The 21314-nt window shown below is 43.2% G+C and overlaps 1 protein-coding gene across 3 annotated transcripts in view; it reads left to right on the top strand.

Moving 5' to 3' along the window:
* Positions 1 to 21314, top strand: part of LOC146713020 (kinesin-like protein KIF1C) — a 31992-nt gene that overhangs the window by 5461 nt on the left and 5217 nt on the right. For 2 of the 3 annotated variants that reach the window (XM_085452265.1, XM_085452263.1), the window contains exons 2-24: positions 9323 to 9448; positions 10417 to 10493; positions 10641 to 10719; positions 11067 to 11167; positions 11279 to 11344; positions 11420 to 11598; positions 11947 to 12058; positions 12146 to 12223; positions 12331 to 12396; positions 12492 to 12570; positions 12842 to 12920; positions 13039 to 13187; positions 14542 to 14661; positions 14793 to 14920; positions 15260 to 15339; positions 15911 to 15986; positions 16810 to 16889; positions 17480 to 17574; positions 19507 to 19590; positions 19798 to 19978; positions 20189 to 20261; positions 20331 to 20429; positions 20534 to 20695. In XM_085452265.1, the coding sequence (XP_085308391.1) occupies positions 9343 to 9448; positions 10417 to 10493; positions 10641 to 10719; positions 11067 to 11167; positions 11279 to 11344; positions 11420 to 11598; positions 11947 to 12058; positions 12146 to 12223; positions 12331 to 12396; positions 12492 to 12570; positions 12842 to 12920; positions 13039 to 13187; positions 14542 to 14661; positions 14793 to 14920; positions 15260 to 15339; positions 15911 to 15986; positions 16810 to 16889; positions 17480 to 17574; positions 19507 to 19590; positions 19798 to 19978; positions 20189 to 20261; positions 20331 to 20429; positions 20534 to 20695 (2349 nt within the window). In that variant the 5' untranslated portion in view covers positions 9323 to 9342. Of the gene's footprint in view, positions 1 to 8362; positions 9449 to 10416; positions 10494 to 10640; positions 10720 to 11066; positions 11168 to 11278; positions 11345 to 11419; positions 11599 to 11946; positions 12059 to 12145; positions 12224 to 12330; positions 12397 to 12491; positions 12571 to 12841; positions 12921 to 13038; positions 13188 to 14541; positions 14662 to 14792; positions 14921 to 15259; positions 15340 to 15910; positions 15987 to 16809; positions 16890 to 17479; positions 17575 to 19506; positions 19591 to 19797; positions 19979 to 20188; positions 20262 to 20330; positions 20430 to 20533; positions 20696 to 21314 lie in introns of those variants that run through there. The other variant, XM_085452264.1, reaches the window with a different exon arrangement.

The raw sequence follows: 21314 nt of genomic DNA, 5'->3' as shown, positions 1-21314 counted from the left end.
ATTTGATAATTCTTCTTTGTCGGTTTGCGGTCAGAAAGTTGAAATGGTTCCTGAAAGCTTCAGATCACAGTCAGAGTCAAGCTCATTAGTCACCACATATACGATACACATAGAAACTGGGAGGAGTGACTGGGAAACCGGAGACTGCAGGTGGATGCTGGGGCGGAGGAGGGGTTAAAAAAAGCAGTAGGATCTGCCTAACCTGCAGATCCTGCAGGTTACACCAACACTGGGAGGGTGTTTGGTGGAGAGGCAGGAGCTGTCTGTGCAAACAGCTGTTTGTAATGTAGTGAAAGAAATGAGCTGCAGCACTGACGATGAGCACATGCAGAGTTTATTTAATGCAGTCTTCTAGGAAACGTGCTGGATTGCCAAATAGAGTCGTTCCATGCATATATGAGTGTTGTGTTGCAAGAGTTGAAACATCACTGGTGTTTTCAGAACTCTGGTCCTCAATATGAGGCCTGCAGACCAATGGTGGCCCCGCCAAACATCCACATTATGTAAAGCAGCACAACATGAGACTGAAGGAGAGTCTCTCTTCAGGTAAAGTTCTTCTGTTTGAGCCGTCACCAGTCTAAACCTTCCTAGCATAAACAAATTCATGTGGCGTTAAGAAATACCGCCTCACTCATGGTGACACCATCAATCAGTACAAAGCTGACAGCCACCAGCCTGAGCCAGCATTATTGTCTGAGCAGACATTAATCATACGCACATGGCATCCTAAAACTGGCACTCATTCAACATTTTTGCAGCAGAGCGTCACTGCTGCTGGTTTCTGATGGAAACAAATATGGCTGCAGCGGATTGTGGAGGTGATTGGAGATCAAGCATGAGCCTGACTGCAAAGCGGTAAAGTTCAGCCTCCTCCTGCCCACCTGTGTTTACAGGTTTCCTGCTTCTTCTCTTAAATCTCTAAACTTATTAACCAGCAGCTGTTCCCAGGTAATCCGATTACTGATAAGGACCACAGAGAAGAGAAAAGCTCTTTTATGAAGACTGAACACTGAAACACCATTTAGATGTTTCCTTATTCATATGGAGAAGAGAAAGTTTGAGGAAAAGAAAGAAAACTAATGATTGCCGAAGCTTAATTTGTGTTGATGACTTTTAGTCTGATCGGATAGAAAAAAATGATGCTTCAGTTATGATGTTTGGACTTGTTTTTCCTCTGAACAGACATCAAACTGCAACCTGACAAACAGGACAGGATGTTTGCTGCAATTAGTTAATGACTTTATTTGGTTTGTCCCATTTCCTGTTTTGTCTTCTTCTGTCTGAGGCTGTTGAAAGCTGGAGTCTTAAACTACAAATGTTGTTGTGTACATATCAGGCTGGGCTGCTCCGCTGCTCCATTTTAAACTTAAAGTGAAACTCATGTTGCTCTGTGGAAGAAACTTTGAAACCAAACTGTTCCCAGATGGCTGAACTGGTTTCAGCTTCATCTTTCTGTCAATCCGGCTCAAACTGACCTGCCACAACCTGTCGGGGAGTGAGTCTGGGGCTTTTAGAGAGAGGGCTGGTTTTATAACATAAGACCAAAGGAGAAAAGTTTGCAAAAAAGGAATGCAAGCATTAAAAGCTTTCTTTGGATCGTCTTGTTTTTATAGTCATTAGAAGCCAGTGGTTCTATATTTAGATTCGTTGCACAGCTGTAATGTCAGAGTAAAAGGACCTGTTGTTTTGATTCAACTCCTCAAACATCAGGACTCAGTGCTGTTCTCTCTCATCTGCAGGATTTATGCCTATGTTGGACCAACAAATAAAGCCATGTAAATAGAAGCCCTTTAGCTTAGTGCAGCTTTTTGAAAGTGTTTGAGGCCTGATGGAAGATGGAAGTCATTGACTAGTACTGACTGTAAACTGATGTATTCATGACCAACTAAAATCATAGACAGTTATGAAAGATGCCAAAGCTACCGTGTTGGATTGTTGGAGTCGGAGCTGATTGTATTTGGTTGAGAAGGTGGTCATCAGCCATCTTTGTTATCAGTCAGGATCACAGCTGCTACTTAGTGTTAACTAGCATCCATCCATCCATCCATCCATCCATCCATCCATCCATCCATCCATCCATCCAGTTCAGGGGTCAGGGGAGCATTGTAGCCTCTCCCAGCAGTCATAAGGGAGAGGCAGGCTGTGTTGAGGCAATTTCACCTAACAATACCGGAGCTCAGAGTCTTGGACAGCTTGTGCAAAGGTCATTGTTTATTCTGTAAAGTTGGAAATCGCAACGTGGAAGTCTATGGGGACTGAATCACTTTTTGGAGACTGCCTCAAGTGGCCACTAAAGAAACTGCAACTTTGTTTTCCTGCTCTTGGGGAGTTTGATGAGTCTGACTGTGTGTAAGTGTGAGGCTTTCATTATCCACGCTGAGGCTGCACTGTTAATATCTCCCACTGCACTGAAAGCAGCACGGGGTTCCAGGTCATGTGACCAGGATGCAAAGCCAGCTCTGATCAAACAGTGTAAAAAGTTTTGTGCAAACTGGGCGTCGAGTGCAGCCGATGGCTATCTTTAGCTTTCTGTGTGTATATGTTACCATAGGACGTGTGTGTGTGCGGTATGAAGACCATTCATTATCACATTCCTCCACAGAGGCCGGCACATGGGAGCGGAGCTGTGGGAGTCTGAACACATGACTGTCAGATGGTGATGATGTCTTTACAGCAGATCAATAATCAACCCGTGAGATGTTTTTCTCTGCAGGATGATCCCACAGAAAACTGAACGGTGTCCTTTAATCTGTGAAGTTTTTTATGGAAACAGTGTTTATGAATAAACTTCAGTAGAGTGAAGAAATCCACACGTTTCCAATTTACTCAGGGTTTAATGTCTGAAGTTAATCGAGCATAGATGAAAACAGCCACTCGTTGCATGTGCAGAAGTCACCTGAGAATCTGTCAGTTTTTAAGTTTTCTTCAGTATCACATTAATAAAGTGAACTGTGTCCTTACATTTTGACTTCACTGCATAGAGGTGCTGTTCAGGCCTCATTCGGCTTTGTTTAAAGTGGTTTTTTGGATCATTTCTGTCCTGCTTTACATGAAGACGTGTTTAGTTACTGGCTAAAGTTTGCATTTGTCCTTCACTCAGTGATCTGAGGAGACTGTGCACGGTGGAAGGAGTTTGTTTCCTGTATGCTGAGCTGTCATGTTGTTGTTTCAGGGTGTCACAGCGATATTGCAGCTGTGACAAACACAGAGATGCGTTTGTGCAGGTCCTCGTTTAAAGGACTACAGAGTCTGAATCAGGATGTTGGAGGGGTCAAAGTGTATTGACAGCAAGGTTTACCTGAGATGTGACGTCGGGGGAGAGCTGGCTTCCTGCTGCTGTTACCACTGTGACTCCCAGCATCCATCACTCTTGGTTGGCCTGAGCTCCACTCCTGCGAGTCCATACCTATCAAGTTTTTGATAAATGTTTAAGAAAACCCCTACAGTCATTCTTTAGATGTTTTTTGAGGGAACTGATGACAGCAGGGACCTGAAATTTTGCATGTTTCCCACTAAAAACTGATTTTTTTCTTCTGGAAGATTTCTTGAACCCCTGTGAAGGTTATGTTGGAGGCTTCTGATCCAAATATTATTCTGGAGTTCAGATTGAGATCAGATTTGACTTTTTAAACTAAAAAGTTGTATGTCTTGAACTTGTTCACCAAAGGCTCACTTTTACTCACCTTCAAGTCCCACTCACACTGACCTCATAGTAACCACCTGTTGCTAGGGGAAAATGTGCATGCCCCAGCTGTGTGTGTGTGTTGCTGACTGTCTCCAGGCTTGTGTGACTTTGGCCTTACTCGTCCTACAGCACACAGCGAGTTTACTGACTGTGTTTACAGACGACTGCTCCTTTTATTGATTTCTCTTGCTGAGCGTCCTTTCCCTTACGTTCTTGCTGTTGTTCAGAAAGCCGAGTCTCTCTAAGGTTACCTGGGAGCGCGCAGGTAGCGTGAGCAGGTAAACACAAGCGAGCGCGGGACTTTTCCATTTTCCCGTCAGTCACTTGAACTCTTGTTATTGGTGAAGTTTCCCAGGTCGTGTTTATATCTGCAGATGCAGTTTCGTGTTTCAGGCTGAGATGGTTATCGTCACATGACGCCATCAGAGAGGCATCCGATCGCCTCACGTTCGTCCTCCTTTCTTTACCACCTTTGTGTGAAAACTTGTCTTTGAGTCTGAGCTGCTGCTTCAGTGCAGAGAGAGACAGATGTTGAGCCTGAGACGGATTCTCTGCAACACTGCGGCTGCCTCTGTTTCCAGACTCCTGCTCATGTGGTGTGACTCTGTGTGTGTTGTGTAATTTCTGTCTGAGTTCGCTCTGTCTCTGTCTGAGAGGTAGCTGATTGGCTGGCAGACGATCCAGCTGGTTTAGCTGTGAGATTAAAGGCGAGAGCTGCAACAACGAGCACGGCTGGATGTTTTTTCCCGTGAAGCTGGAAACCTCTTTGTTTCCCTGCATGTTTAAACAGCTGGTTAGTCTGTCCAACAGCAGCTCGACCAACCGGGCCTGTTCCACCGCAACACTCTGAATCACTCCCTGTGTGTGTGTGTGTGTGTGTGTGTGTGTGTGTGTGTGTGTGTGTGTGTGTGTGTGCTGGGATGCCTGTGGCGTGAAGTCAGCGTTTCTGCCGGGCTCTATGGTATGAAGGCTGCTTGCTCACCTAGAGACACACACACACACACACACACACACAATCCAGTATCTGTGTCCACCATCTTGTCTGTTAGCAGAGTAAACACACACACACACTGTAGTTGCTGGTCTGTGTGCATGCTGCATTCACTGTCCCCTTACAGCAAAGGACATTTACAATCATTAGGAGTTCAGTTTAAGTCATTAAAGTTTAAAATAACTCACATCTGTTCACATCTGTCTGTGATCAGCTGTTGGTAAAGGAGAAACCACGAGAGATCAACAATAATCTTTAAATGAGTTAATTAATTATAATAATTAATTAATGGTGTTGACAGGCACAAAATATGTACATTAAAAATGTCAAACAAATATTATCACTGGAAATTTTAAATAATGAAGAATGAAATAAAGTATTAGGAAAGTAATACCAGATATTACTGTTTAAAAATTGTAATTGAAACTGGAACTCGTTTATTTAAAAGGGCAAAAAAATGTATGTGAAAAACCAAAAATTATTACAAATATTGAAAAATATCTTGAAAATGAATAATTTAATGTCACAAGAAATGTCAGAGCAGTCTATGAAATGTTAAGAAAATGTAAATAACGTGTCTTACACAGGAAATAAAGGATGTTTTAACAAAGTAACAAAGTAAAAGGAAATTTTCTATAAATAAAAGATAATATAAAAAATGTAGTTTTTTAATTGTGAAAATTGGAAATCCCTTAGAATTTCTTATATTATTTTTTAAATTAAAATGAAAATTTTTATTGTAATATTGATAATAATAATAATAATATTACAATTTCAATACATTTAAAAATAGAAAATAAAAAAGCTTTATATAAAAGGTCATAAAACATTAAAAATGTTTGCAAAAACAGAAAAATCGTAAAGTATAACATAAAATCATTTAAATGTAGGGTTGCATGTAGGGTTAAAAAGTATTTAAAGAATTAATACAAAGTCAGAAGCAGAGGTGCTGCAGATGCTGCAGATGTTGATGCAGCTGTGTGGAAATGTGCAGCGAGACTGACGGTGCTGATCAGAGCGATGATGTCACAGTGTGTGTGAAGAGCTGACCACGATTTGAGGACCATTGCCTGCGTTTGTAAATGGCGTCTGGATTTGTGATGCTTGAGGAAACTCGTGATGTTTCATATTAATAATGATCACATTACTCAAACAGAAAAACCTGTAAAACCTGATCACAGAGTTAAATAAAACTGGCTTCAGACTGAGCCTGAATAAAAACAGTCCAGCCTGAAAGGAGCTTGTTTGAGGTTTATTAGTTGTTTTCCTGCCGCGTGTGTTTAAATAAATGACACAACTGTAGCTTTCATAATGTTGAGCTGCTCTGTGTTTAGTGTTAAACATTCCTACGTGTTTGCAGGTTCCACCATTTGAAATAACAGTTTCTTAAATATGTTTTTAGATATTTTTTTTAATCATTTTCATCGCTTCATATTTCCTCTCTTATTCAGGACTGATTACATCATTTCTGAGCATTTAACCAGTGCAGGCAGCAGATAAATATCAGCCACAGACGTCAGTGGATGTTATCGCTGGCATTTCTAATAACTGACGAGCATTAAAGTTTGTGAAATATGAAAGGGGACAAATGTGTGGGGGTTTCCATGGTTTAAAATTCGTGTCAGCAGAAAGAATAACAAACGCGGTCGTAGTGACGACTGATTTGTTGTTTGCTATATTTCACACAAGGAGAGAGAAGAAAAAGTGAAACGATGTTTTTGTTGCTCTTTAATGCCGTCCTGTTGTCCCTGTGAAGAACTTGCTGCCAGCTTTGCTTCAGTATCTCCGGGTTTGATCTGAGAAGCGTCACCTCTGTGCTATGAGATTAAAGGCTGAGATGGAAATGAAATCAAAACCGCAGCAGATCAAATTTACAGCAGGAATGTCAAACAAACTTGAAGTAAAACCGTCCGTTGGTCCTCGGAGTCGCGCTCTGGTTTCATCAGTCTCACTTCACTGAGACGACACACAAAGATGATTCGCTGCTGCTTTGGTTTAAACATGTGTGATGCTTCAGTGCAGTCAGCAAAGGCAGAAGTTGGGCGCCGCTTCATTTGTTTCTCTTTGCATGAGCATCCCCATACTGACATCTCACTCAACCACAGAGGAAACAAACCAACCTGATCTGAGACAGGACGTCACAGAGACCCAACAATCGATCCCCCGATTCCTGCGCTACACACTCCAACAAAGTCTTATCGTCATTAATGTCGCTCTTATAGTTTTTTATTTAATGTTGAGGAGTTTACGCGTAAGCAGGGGGAAAGGTGTGTATATCAGGGACTAGTTTTAGTGGCGGATTAATCCGTGTTTGTTTCTAAACCTGCAAACGAAGCTGTAGTGTTATGTTTCACTATTTTCCTGAATCAAAAAGGGAACAAGATACAGACAGAGTTAGGTTTACTCGATAGTGAGGCCAGGATTGTACTCAGTTAAATGTACTTCCGAGGGTGGTTTCGTTTTTTTATTTGAATAAATTGTTCAGTAAAATCAGGAATTCATTCACACACAAGCGTCTCCAAAGATGGAATAAATGCACTGATGTTTATATAGCGTGCCTTTCAACTTCATTTAAGCACTCGAGGCTCGTACTTACTACAAGATTCAGTCACTTATTCATACAGACATACAAACATTTTTCTGTTTTATTCTAACATTCACACACTCGGGTGGATGACTCTGGGACAGCTCTGGGTTCAGAAAATTGACCATGGAGGATTTGACATGTAGGTTGGAGGAGCTGCTCCACCACCTGAGCCACACCTGTTTGGCTGATGTCCATTGATGTTCACTAGTTCACTCGTTTGCTATTGTGAACGGTGCTGTTGGAGCTACCACACAGTTAGTCCTTATATATTTTGTAGGTGGGTGGTGAAGGGGCCTAAAATGCTCTGGTTGAAGCTGGAGTCTGATTGGAGGACAGGGTGGAGGTAGAGCAGATCGTCCACTAGTTGAAAGGTTGGTGGTTCGATCCCTGGCTACTCCAGCGTGTGTGCCAAAGTGTCCTTGGGCAAAATACCGAAGCATTAGTTGCTCTGTGTGTTTATCGAAGTGTTAATGTGAGGTTAAAAGTGCTTAGAGAAAAGCACCTGTGTGAAAGAGACTGGTACTCAGGCACTGGATTAGAAAGCACTGTGAAACACATACTCAGAGAAACTGAACATTTTTCAGCAGACACTCTCCTTAAGCCTCAGAACGAACTAAAATGCGCTTGCTGTGGATTCATGTGAACTCTGAGCTGAACCAAAGGTTGTTTTTTCAGAGGAGATGTCCACGCTGTAGCATCACGGTGCAGTCGTGTCGCGTTTCCGTGGTTAATCAGTGAGACGACTCCTCTACCAGAGGATCACACACTTTTCATCCACGTCAGATAGTTTTCTCTATAAAACAGTGAAGCGATGGAAACATTAAGTGCTCAGGACTTCCCCGAGTCGCCGCTCAGTGAGCTTATGTTGGAATGTCAGTCATGTGATTATTACAGACCGCCGAGGACGAAATTATAGAGCAGCCGCACACACGTGCTAACACATCAACACCAGCAGACCAATCGCAAACAGGCTGATGATCATCCCACTCTGATAGATGATTGACTGTCAGATCAATAACCTGCTCACTGTTTAACAGACCTCACGCACACACACACGCACACACACACACACGCACACACACACGCACGCGCGCACACACACACACACACACACACACACACACACTGACTGTAACAGTATCTGATGAGGTTCCTTCCCACGAGAACCCGACTGGAGTGTAAAAATGCCCGAGGCGAGGGAGATCGGCATACACTGGCACACAAAGAGACATAAAGGTTTGGGAAAAAGAGGAACAATAAAAAGGAAAAAAGTAGGAAAACGGGTGAAAAAGAGCCTCGTGGAGACGAGGAAGAACAGGAATGTCAAGAGAGGGGAAAGAATGAAGGGAGGAGCTTAGGAGACGCTAATGAAAGGGGGAGAGAGGAGGAAACATTGTTTGAATGCTTCGGATGAGTTAGAGGTAAGAAAGACGAATAAAAGCACGAGAGAAGCTGGGAAACAAAAGCATAACGAGAAAGGGAAGAGGAGATAAGCAGAAAGATGAATAGAGGAAGTAAGAGTGCATTAACAAGAAAAGGAGGAAGAAAAGGAAAGATGGAGATGAATGGGAGAAGATAAGAAAGGCAGAAACCGTAAAACAGAAAAGAGAAGAAAGAAAAGAAAAGGCAGTTTAGAGAGTCGAGGAAAACTTAAGGACGAGGGGAAAAATAAGCGGTGAGGACTATATGAAAACTGTATGGAAGAGGACAGAGAAGAGAAGGAAAGGAAAAAAGGATGACGGGGGAATGGAAAACTGAGGACTGGAAAAAGAAGAGGAGGGAAAGAAAAGAGCGGGAATGAGGAAAAACCCGGCTCGTAAAATGAAGGGAGGAGTGCTGGGAAAGAGGAGGAAAAGTGGTCTGAGCAGCCTGGAGGTCCATGGAAAAAATAGATATTAAAACCACAATAAAAACAGTAGAAACACGACTAAAGGATCAGCAGAAAGACACTAAAATTGACAAAAGTAGTGAAGAAACCCTCTGTGCTATGTGATTTGGATTTTGTTCTGTATGTTTATGACGATTTTTTAAACCGTGCTTTCTCATTGGCTGTCCTCAGGTGGTGGGCGGAGCTGAAAAATGGCGGGTGCATCAGTGAAGGTGGCGGTGCGAGTCCGCCCGTTCAACTCCAGAGAGACAGGACGCAACGCAAAGTGTGTGATCCAGATGCAGGGAAACACCACCTGTAAGAATGACACACACACGTTCTGTCCTTTAGGATTTATGGGGCCCCTCGCTGAGACACTAACCTGAAGACGTCCTCACAGGATCTGAAACATACAGACGTCCTCAAAAAGATAAAGAAAGAAGAACAAATAAATTAGAAACCAGAGAAATATATTACAAAGGTTTTTAGATAACGAGAGGCCTGTCACTGTCCTCATAATAAGACACAGCATGATGAGGACACACCACTGGCTAAGAGAACAGAGTTTTTATGATCACCATCTCATTATGATGTAATGAGGATTTTTATTGTGACCTTGAATCATAAGCTGTGTATAACATGGATATAGCCTCTACACATATTAAAGCCTCAGGTGTAGCATTGTGGCAGCACCCATGTTGGTGTTTTGGAGGTCAATCTTCTGTCACGAGCGTTAATGAAGTTAAAACTGACCTTCGATTTAAATGCTGTGAACCTGCTCGTCGCAGATTAGCCATGACATCACTGTGACATCACTTTAATGTGACTAAAGAATAAAAAAGTCCCTGAACTGGAATAGAAATAGCAGCATTTAGCTTGAAGCTAACAGTCACTATTGATTTTAATAAATAATGCTGATGCTCTCCTTACCTAACCCTTCTGTGGGTTAGGGGCTTTTATGGCCTCAACGTTCCCATGGGAACGTCATGTGACGTCTGATCCGATTGCTGCATAAACTGACAGACACACACAGGCTGTTTATTAATAGACTTTGCTGCAGCAGGGCTGTTATTAGCAGCTGTGTGTCCATCTGACAAATACTTATATGCAGAGCCCGTCATATATTCTGTGAATGCTGGGAGTGGTCACATGCAGATATCCCCACTTCAGTAGTGACACTTTGTTGCCTCCACATTTGAAAGTGAGGAGAAAAGAAATAAAACTGGAGTGTGTCCACAGACTTCTCGTCATGCAGTGAAGGTTGTTTCTTTTATGATTCTTTCCAGGCATCTCCAATCCCAAACAGCCCAAAGATGGAGCCAAGAACTTCACCTTTGACTACTCCTACTGGTCACACACAACGGTGATAACACACTCTCTCTGTCTCACACACACACACACACACACACACACACACACACACACACACACACACACACACACACACACACAGAAAACATCAATAGTATAACCCAAAATCAGTGATAACAGTGTGTTTGTGTCCCTGCAGCCCGATGACCCCGGCTTCACCTCTCAGACACAGGTGTATAAGGACATTGGAGAGGAGATGCTGCTGCACGCCTTCGAAGGTAAGCCTGAACGCCCTCTCAGAGGTCAAAGAAGAGCCCAACCTCTATTTGCTATAATGGAAATATTTTTTTTATTAAATTCTAAATTATTTTGGCGGTTTCGGTCCTCCACAGTCCAGCTCCAACTATGTAGCTAATGAGACTAATGGTGACCAGTAACAACGCTGATACTTGTTACTCTACTGATACTGATGTGTAAAATGATACTGTTGTTGCTGATGATGATGCTGATCATGACAGCACGATTATATTCTACATAGGCTGGCTGATGGTCTTAATGTCTAATACAGGAATGAGTTATTTATAATTTTACAATAACTTGTAATGTTGTGGTTGTTGTTTTCCAGGATACAATGTGTGTATATTTGCTTATGGACAGACGGGTGCAGGGAAGAGCTACACTATGATGGGCAAACAGGAGCCTGGTCAGGAAGGGATCATACCACAGGTCATATCACATCATTGCTGCATTAAAATGCTGCTGTCGCTTTAATGTTTGCTGATTCAAAGGGATAACTGATGAAGAATTATATTAACGTGCGTCTGTCTGTGTGTTCAGCTATGTGAGGACTTGTTTCAGAGAACAGGAGAAAACACAGATCCTGACCTGACCTACTCCGTCGAGGTAAGCCCTCATCTAACCTAGATCAGTTTTAGTTAAATCGATTTCCCTGATTAAACATCATCTTCTCCATCACAGGTGTCCTACATGGAGATCTACTGCGAGCGGGTTCGGGACCTGTTGAACCCAAAGTCCCAGGGCACCCTTCGGGTCCGGGAGCATCCCATCCTGGGGCCCTACGTGGAGGATCTGTCCAAACTGGCTGTGACTGGATTCACGGACATCCGGGACCTGATGGACGCCGGCAACAAAGCTCGGTCAGTTTTCTTCCAGATAATTTCAGAGGTCGAAGTTTTAAAGAAAGTGCAAAAGGCTGCAGATGTCTGAGGAAGTTTGAAAAACATAAACGGTTTCCTACTGGTAACCAATCCACCACATAATACAGCAGCTCTGTAGACTTGTTGTCTATCTTTTGAGCCAAGATCAGATTGATACCCAGTCAGTCCATCACTGGTGATATGTTATTTGCCCATTAGCCGATGTTTCTTATTCTAGTTAGGCCTGGTTAAAACATGCAGATTTGTTATAAATATAATTTTTTTATTATTATTATAAAGAATGAATTGCAGTAACATCAAAATAATCAAGTTCATTTCTGATTGCAGGACGGTTGCAGCTACAAACATGAATGAGACGTCATCCAGGTCCCACGCCGTCTTCACCATCGTCTTCACCCAAAAACGACGAGATCAGATGACCAGCCTGGACACTGAGAAAGTGTGTCTGCTTCTCTATTTTGTCCCCGCGGGGCATTTTCTTCCAAATGTCAGGTCTTTATTTTGATTCTTGAACTTTTCTCTTCAGGTCAGTAAGATCAGTCTGGTCGACCTGGCTGGAAGTGAACGAGCAGACTCCTCTGGGGCAAAGGGCACGCGGCTCAAGGTTGGAGATAATGTGGAGCAATCACATTATGTATCTACTCATGTGCTGCTCATTTTCATGCATCCAGTGCCAGATTCATCATGTATTCACTGTATGTTTGCATGCAGGAAGGAGCAAACATCAACAAATCTCTGACCACATTAGGAAAAGTGATTTCAGCTTTGGCTGAAATGGTAATTCAACACTGTCCATATTTACAAGTCAAATAATATCAGATGTGTGCAATGTGGGAGATGATTGCTGACTGCTTCTTGTCTCTGATCTGCAGCAGAGCAGTAAAAAGAGGAAAAGTGATTTTATTCCCTACAGAGACTCTGTTCTCACCTGGCTACTGAAGGAAAACCTGGGTAAGTAGAGCATTGGTAGGTCCAGTGTTAAAGGAGAACAGTAGAAAGAGTCATTTAAGGCTAACAGCCATTAGTAATATTGTCAATACTAGGACCAACGGCATGTTTCTTTGACCAAACTATTAATAAGACTTGTTGTATCAGGACTTATAGTACATCTTAACCTGTCAGGGCTAATAGTACACTTAACCACACAGACATGTATGGAGTTGCCGAGTTAATATCAGACTTAGTTTAAGTACCTTAAAGGTTTGATGTGTGCTTCTTTCAGGAGGAAACTCTCGCACAGCAATGATTGCTGCGCTAAGTCCTGCTGACATCAACTACGAAGAAACACTGAGCACTCTGAGGTCAGTTACTGGGTGTCATCTGTCTATGAGGCTTTTTATGGATCAGTTAATGTGTTTTTAGGCAGCAGATGATTTAGTCAGATCAATATAATCTTAATTCTCTCCGGTTCGGTTCCAGGTATGCTGACCGTGCCAAACAGATTCGCTGTAACGCTGTGATCAATGAAGATCCAAACGCCAAACTGATCCGAGAGCTGAAGGCTGAAGTGGAGCGACTGAGAAATCTGCTGTTTTCTCAGGGCCTGCAGGAGCTGCTGGACAATGCTGGTATGCACACATTTTATACAGAATAATGAACCTTATCTGCTGTTCAGTCTGACGCCTGGGTCCAAATCCTACTTCTTCCAGGTCTTACAGTAAAAGTTTAACATCAAAGTAAGCATGAGAAAAAGAATGAATGAGGCGATTTTCTGACTGAAATATTTGTAAAACTGAATCTTTTCAGCTCTGCTGTTACTTTGGATGTAAAGAAACATTTATTTTGGTGAAGTTGGGCTAGTTGGCTAATGATGGTGGGAAGCTACACAGCTATGGTGATTCTAACACTTCATTCACACAGGCCTGAAAACCTGTGAAAACCTGAGAAATGTCACAAAGAAGGTCCCGACACCCAAACTTTGCTTGCGATTGCTTTGGGTGCTGACAGATTACCTTTGTCGCCAATAGTTTATATGGAAGATGCAGATTGGTCAGCATTTATTCACAGTTTACTCTCTCTGCTGTTGTGGAACTTGAACTACATTATAACAGCCTCACTACTGAAACCAGCACATTTCAAAAGATGCAGATTTTTCAAGGCAAACGATCTCTGCTCATGGTTTGTGCCACACATTTCACTGCATCTTCCAAACAAACTGCTGGAGACCAAGGCAATCTCTTAAAGAGCAAAGCAGTTGCAGGGCTTTGGTGCAGCACTGTAAATTTCTCTGTAACAAGTTTTTGTGCCAACAGCAATCATTTGGGGAATACAAGTTTTTCAGTTGCAACAGGTGGTTGTCAACGGGTCTCCAGCCCCGTGTGACTAGAGCCTAATACAAATGCATTAGCAGAGGGAAGGAGCAGGGCTATAGCTCATAATCTTTAACTTCAACCAAGAGAAAATGTGATGTTATCTGTTATCTGTCCACAACATGAGGTTAATCATTATCTTGCTGCTGCATGATTTTGATCTCTCCATGTCAAAAAGTGCATGTGCTTTTCTATTGTGAACACTATGCATTGCTAAACACAGAAACGCTGTGCATGTGATACTCAGACTGCACTTCATATAAACATGGAATGCAGTCTGTTTACAGCCTAATAAACTGTACACATCACATGCTGTTGTTCTTTCATTTGGACCTGGTATGAACGGCATGTCTATGTGCAGCAGGCTGTAGAGACGGTTATTTACAGACAACAGCAACTGTGTGTGTGTGTGTGTGTGTGTGTGTGTGTGTGTGTGTGTGTCTGTGTGTGTGTGTGTGTGTGTGTGTGTGTGTGTGTCTGTGTGTGTGTGTGTGTCAGTGAGGATATTTACAAGCTGTCGTTACATAAGCAGGATTGCTGAGATGCCAGCATGTTAGAAATTAAACCTCCTCCTTTTCACTTTTTTCTTCCCTGCTCTCTTTCTGCATTTCAGTCAACAACAACAACAACATCAACAACGGCCCCGGTGGTGTCGCAGGTGCGTCCCCCTCCCCTCTTCAGCTGGCTCTCACATCCAATGGGATCACGCCTGAGAATGGCCCCGCCCCTCCAGGTCACCCTATGTGTTTATGTGGATTATTGGGAATCTAATAAGACCGTGCATTTGTGTTTAATCACTTAAATAAAAAAAATACAAAAGTGGTCCATTATGTTTTTGTAATAAATGTTTTATTTCCTGTGCAGGCGCTGAGCCGGTATCTGAAGGGGACACACCCGCTGACCCTGATCAGCTGATCGAGGATGGAGAGGAAAGGGAGGAGGGAGAGTCCACAGAGAACATCAGCAAAGAGGAAGCAGCTGAGAGACTGATGGTAGGGCGAGACGTTTTATCACCTCGCACGTTTCCGGGTCATAATTCCATCATATCTAAATTTGTGAAACATGTGGCTTCCACTGTCAGAAAGATATATTATTTTTTGTATAGTTTTCTGGAAATCCAATGAAAAAACTGACTTACAACTTCAGAACGTGTCTGGGAAGCCTCAACTTTTTAGATTTTCTCAGTTTAAAAGAAATCCACGAACAGTTTTCTGTACATCTATGATTAAACTGCAAACAGGAGCTGCTATTTCACCTTTTTTGAGTGAGAATGAAGAAGTTTTATAGTCATGCGTTTATAGTACAATACGTTTGTGTGTTTTTGCTTTAAGGAAACAGAGAAAATCATCGCTGAGCTGAACGAGACATGGGAGGAGAAACTGAGAAAAACAGAATCTATTCGTCTGGAGAGGTTCGTTTTATTTGACTCTGAGCTTTTTACATGTCTTCAGTTAATTTAGTCAATGTGTTTTGTTGTCACTTGTAAAAGTGCTAACGCTACCGTGAGCATCAGCGTTCGTACTGGTGCCGTGGGCTCTTTTTCTCCTGCGCTTATCAGACAAAACCTCAGGGCAGGTGTAGGAGTAGAAAAAGTCTCATCTCAGCTGCTGCATCTTCGTCTGCATTAGCAGGAAGTCTTGGAGCGTCTGCACTGACATGGAGTCAAAAACTCTTGTCTGTAACCCGGCAACAGCAACCACGCAAGGTTTAAAAGTCTAGAAACCCACCGAAGCGCGGTTTATGTCAGTCGAGTGATGCGACTTTTGGTATTTCACACGGTTCATAAAGGCAACAACAGGCTTAACGACCCTTTATTCACCATGGCACACGAGGCTCATGGGAACTGTAGTGTTTAGAGTGTTTAGGTGGAAAAGCTGAGTGTGTTTGTTCAGTAACTCACAGGGGAAAACATTTGGAAACATGAACAAAGAGAAGAAACACGGATGGTGACTGATGTCTCTGTTTCTCATTCACTCCCTCAGAGAGTCCCTGCTGGTGGAGATGGGCGTGTCCATAAAGGAAGATGGAGGAACACTGGGCGTCTTCTCTCCTAAAGGAGTGAGTGTATATTTAACCTTTCTCTCTGGTTTAGTAATACTTTAAGTTTAGGATTGTGTGATCACCTGCTGACGCACAATAATGCAGCTGTAGTTCCTGCTGGTACTTCAAACTGTGTATTTATTGTTTGAATTCACCTTTATGTCAGGTTAAATCTACCCTTTGAGTTAGTTGGAGATTTGTTTTGTTAGAACAGCCGATAAATGGGTTTTACTTCATGCCTGGGAGTGTTCGTCAAAGTCAGAGCCGAGTGTCTGCTGCTCATAAGCACCTGTGTCGAGTCACACTCAGCTTTGGAAGTGATGATGTCACTGTTTGCTTTTAAGTCTCTCTGGTCTTTGAGGTAAAATCGGTCTGCTGAGCAGATGTTTGAAATCCAGATTAAAACTCAGAGATGATCGATCACGCAGCAGCTTTTCTTTCCGTACCACGACCTCACCAACACTTTTAAATCTTTGCCTCATAAAGACGACATCTGACAGCCTCCACTCTGCCCTTAACGACCAGTTTTGACAGCTCAGCTCAGTAAAAACAACCTCGACTCAATGTCAGCATTCACTTTAATTGTGTTGTCTTCATTCATGCTTCACTTTGGTAAATTACGCTGTTTATAAAAGTGTTTATAAAAGGATCTGACTGAACACAGTCGTGGCTCCAGTCCTGTGTTCAGTGCTAGTTAAAAGTCAACAGCATCTAATCGTGTTTAGTGTTTTCACTAATAATAATAGTTTTCACTTTCACTGTGGGGATCTGCCCCACTTTTAAAGGGAAAAAAAAGATGTCCCCATCAAGTAAGACTCAATTTTGTGTGTATGTGTTACAGACGCCTCACCTGGTCAACCTGAATGAAGACCCTCTGATGTCTGAGTGCCTCCTGTATTACATCAAGGAGGGCGTGACCAGGTCAGCTGTGATTTCATCAGTTAATCGATCGCTTTGCTGGTCTTTGCTCAGAATATCTGATAAATTGAGTCTAAAGTTAGAAATAGTTTTAGTCGTCCTGTGAAGAGACCGGAGGTCAGAGACGCCTCAGCTCACCTCCGTGTGAAAGCAACAAATTACATACAGACACAAGTCTATCACTAGTTTAGCTGCTTTACTTCAGTAGTAGTAGTAGAAGTAACGACACTGTTTACATGTAGTGCATGCAGAAATCTGCTCGTGCAGAGGTTACCACATCAATAATGATCCACAGAGTCCTTGTTGAGAACAATGACAATGAGTCTCGTTACATATCATCTTATCAGACACGAGACTCGCAGTTATCTAACAACAACACGCAACAGCTTTATGATTTTGGACATCAGAAGCTCCTCCGTTAGTTTTATTGCAGGAGAAGTTGCACCTTCATCTTTAATCCTGGTGGAGTTGTATAACTAACTTGGCAGGTGTTTACATTAAAGTTTTTTCCTCTGTGTGTGTGTGTGTGTGTGTGTGTGTGTGTGTGTGTGTGTGTGTGTGTGTGTGTGTGTGTGTGTGTGTGTGTGTGCCAGGGTCGGGCAGCAGGACGTGGACATTAAACTGTCGGGTCAGTTCATAAAGGAGATTCACTGCGTTTTTGTCAGTGAGACCAACGAGCAGGGAGAAGGTGAGATTTTTACTCCTTGTATAAACCTGGTCACATGTCTGACACTCTGTTCCCTGATTGGCTGACTCTGCTCTGCTACACTGGTGTTCTGTGTTCAAACAGCTTCATTGTGCAGAGTTTAAGTAGCCTCGGTCCTGTGCTTTGAGCGCCCTCTGCTGGTATAAACTGATCAGCTCCTGAAGTTCACTGCGTGATAACCTGGCCTGAACCACGAGCCGTTCAGTACTTTACAGACACCAGAGAAACATATTCTACTCTTTACCTGGAACTGTTTAACATCTGAAGTTATAAAAGAATAAAAGTACAAACTACAGTTGTAATTATTATTTATTAAAATCCGCTTCATTATTACCACCTGTTGCGTCATAGTTGGCCTATTCTACAGTCTGCTGTCATGGATCTCCTGTACAGTGCTGGAAGTTTTTCTTATTATCAAACGTGGTGTGAGGTTGTAATAATGATGTAGTGAACATATCTGTCAGCAGCCTGCCCTGCTCACTGTGCACAGTTTTTGTTTCTATTATAGGATCTGTATGATGTCATAAAGAGGTCATATCAGTAATATAGCCAGCTGTGAGCACACCTGCAGTCTGTCCTTCAAAGAAAGGAGCTCCAGCAGCTTGCTTCAGACAGAGGGGCTGCTCCCAGGGTGACATAGATAAAGATGATTTTGAACGGTTAGTCATGCCGTGCTGCTGTGGCAGTGTGAGCATAACAGAAATAAAAACATGGATTTGAAAATGCATTTTTAATCAGGTTTGGTTTCCATCACTCCTCAAAATAAGCTCTCTGACATGTTTGAGCAGCAGCTGGGTTTAAAGTCAGACCTGCAGACGGCTGAGTTGATCATTAACATGACTAATGACTCGACTAAGTCACCATGGCAGACAAATGTGCTCTTGAGTTCTGTCACATTACACCTCCTGATTTCACTGGCTTATGTTCATCTTCAAAGACTGAGAGCACACTCAAACCTGTCTGTGAAAGTTTCTTCACAGTTTAAGACGAGAAGGAATAAAAAGGTCCTGCAGTACTTTTCTTTAACACATGATGGCGCCACATGCGCGACGTGTATGATGTGTGGATTTAGAAACCTTGCAGCCAGGACATGTTGATTAGAAAAGTTTGAGTGTGTGTTTCTATATATATTAGCTTCAATTGCGTACTGACACTAAAATATATTATACAAATGTGGTATCACATGGGGCTAATTTGCATAAATGTACAGTAGATTATGAGGGGGAAGGTTCCTGTCTCACCTTAGAAGTCTGGTCTGTGTGTCGGCATTAGATCTTTGTTCTAGGAGCGTGTGTGGAGTCTGAAGCTGTGAAACCTGCAGCTCTGTTTCTGTTTTCATTGAAAGCTTGAAAAACAGCCGTGTGTGTGCTCAGTGAGTGACTCTCTTTCTTCTTCTCTTTCTGTGAAAGCTGCCAGGAAATCTGTCAGGTATTAGTCCCTGTTACTTGTTGTCATGGTGACATCATCCTCATGTTCACGCCCATGTTTCCTGTGCCCACCCTCCAACCTCCCCCCAACCCCAACCTCCCTACACCTGCCCTGCTCACCCTCTGTGTGTGTGTGTGTGTGTGTGTGTCTGCTGCTGTTACCCTGAGCGCTGTAGCACAATCCCTGGTTTCGGTGCATGTCTCTATGTGAGACCTCGAGGCCTCTGCAGTTGTGGCCACACCACTTTCAGATCCAGGTCTCTGTCTCTGGATTTTGGATCAACCTTTCTGCTAATGTTACAGGAGGAAGCCCAGATATTAAAGTCTTTGATGAAGCCCCCATAAAACATCCATCACTGCTGCTGATTCCTGCCTTCAGACTGTTTCATGCTCATGAGTCATATCCTCGTGTTTCACAGTTCTGTCTTTCAGTTCTCCTGATGAGTTTTTCTTCCTTTGCTTGGACTCTCTGTGTCTCCCTCTGCAGTGGTGGTCACTCTGGAGCCGTTAGTCGGAGCAGAGACCTACGTTAATGGGAAGCAGATCACAGACGCCGTCATATTAAAACAAGGTACAGAAACACACCCGGCAGCTTTAAACAAACAGGAAGCACCTGCCGTTACACGGCTGCTGCAGCTGTTACATCAGGTTTCCCTTTAGTTTACAGCTTATTATGCATCACGTGAAAAACAAAGAAGGTTTGATCGATGGAGTAAATACACCACCCAAAACCAGCAGCCGGCCTCAGACTCCGCTTCCTGTCTGTTTCCGTCTCTAGGTAACCGCATCGTCATGGGGAAGAACCACGTGTTTCGATTCAACCACCCGGAACAGGCGAGGCTGGAGAGGGAGCGCAGCGCCACGATGGAGCAGCAGGAGGAGCCGGAGGACTGGAACTATGCCCAGAAAGAGCTGCTGGAGAAACAAGGCATCGACATCAAGCTGGAGATGGAGAAGAGGTAGACGTACCTTTACTACACCCTGAAGTTTGGGTTTCAGATAGCATCTCTAGACACACTGTAAACCACGTCAGATATCAGAGCTGTTGCCTGATTACTGATCATCTCATTGGTTGTGTGTGTGTGTGTGTGTGTGTGTGTGTGTGTGTGTGTGTGTGTGTGTGTGTGTGTGTGTGTGTGTGTGTGTGTGTGTGTGTGTGTGTGCTGCAGACTGCAGGACGTGGAGACTCAGTACCGTAAAGAGAAGGAGGAGGCTGACTTGCTGCTGGAGCAACACCGACTGGTGAGTTTCTCCTCCACGTGAGCTCGTGTGGTGACCGCTTCTGGTGTTTAACCTTCTCTGTGTGTGCAGTACGCAGACAGCGACAGCGGGGACGACTCGGACAAACGATCCTGTGAGGAAAGCTGGAGGCTCATCTCCTCCCTGAGAGAGAAGCTGCCAGCTAATAAGGTACTAGCTCCTCGAGCTGCTCCTTCATAGCTCCTCATGTAGCTGTGACTTCACATAAAGACCTTAGTGGCTGTTCCCCGGCTCACCTGTGTGTCTGTGTCCAGGTGCAGTCCATAGTAAAGCGCTGCGGTCTGCCCAGCAGCGGTAAGAGGAGGGAGCCTCTGCGAGTCTATCAGATCCCTCAGAGGAGGAGGATCAGCAAAGACCCCAAACGGGTGACCATGGAGGACCTCCGCATGCAGGCCGTCAAAGAGATCTGCTACGAGGTCTCACAAACACACACACGTGATATCAGTGTTTTCTGTCTGGTTTCAGAGGGACAGATAAACATTTTTGAACGTTTTCTAATAGATGCTCCCATATCTGTGCATTCAGGGGCAAAGAATTAAACCTTTACCTTGAAAAATACACTGGACGTGTCCTTTAAACCATTAAACCCTCCTGGAGACGGCTCCAGGTGGGCACTTTAGACTGCTCTGTAGTGTTGGACGTTTTGGTTTAATCCAAGATGCAGTTTACCAAAGATTAAGGACTTACTTAGACAGACTCCCAATTAGTTAGACTCCATTGCTCCAGTCAAACACAACATATGAGTGGTAAATCATGAGAATCATATATGATGCATTTCCCATTAAAGCCAGCATAAGTAGATTGTTACAGACTTTGCTGCGTTACCATAAACTCTGTATAACAGATAATCGTAGCTAATGCCACATTTCCTTTTCCTTTCCACATTTTGAAGCCTCAGCTGTAGCATTTTGCCTGCCACTGTGTTGAGTTCTCAATCCATAGACTGTACGGAGCGTCACACTGACACTGGTATCAGCTAATTAGTGTAAAAAATAAGTCCACTAGAGCTCAGAGTTCTTGGATGGTCTGTAGTAC

This window comes from Copadichromis virginalis, linkage group LG3 (assembly GCF_057382275.1).
Source record: "Copadichromis virginalis isolate Kocher_CV1m ecotype Utaka linkage group LG3, C_Virginalis_male_GT1.1, whole genome shotgun sequence".
NCBI lineage: Eukaryota > Metazoa > Chordata > Actinopteri > Cichliformes > Cichlidae > Copadichromis > Copadichromis virginalis.
This window is presented reverse-complemented; position numbering and strand designations above follow the sequence as displayed.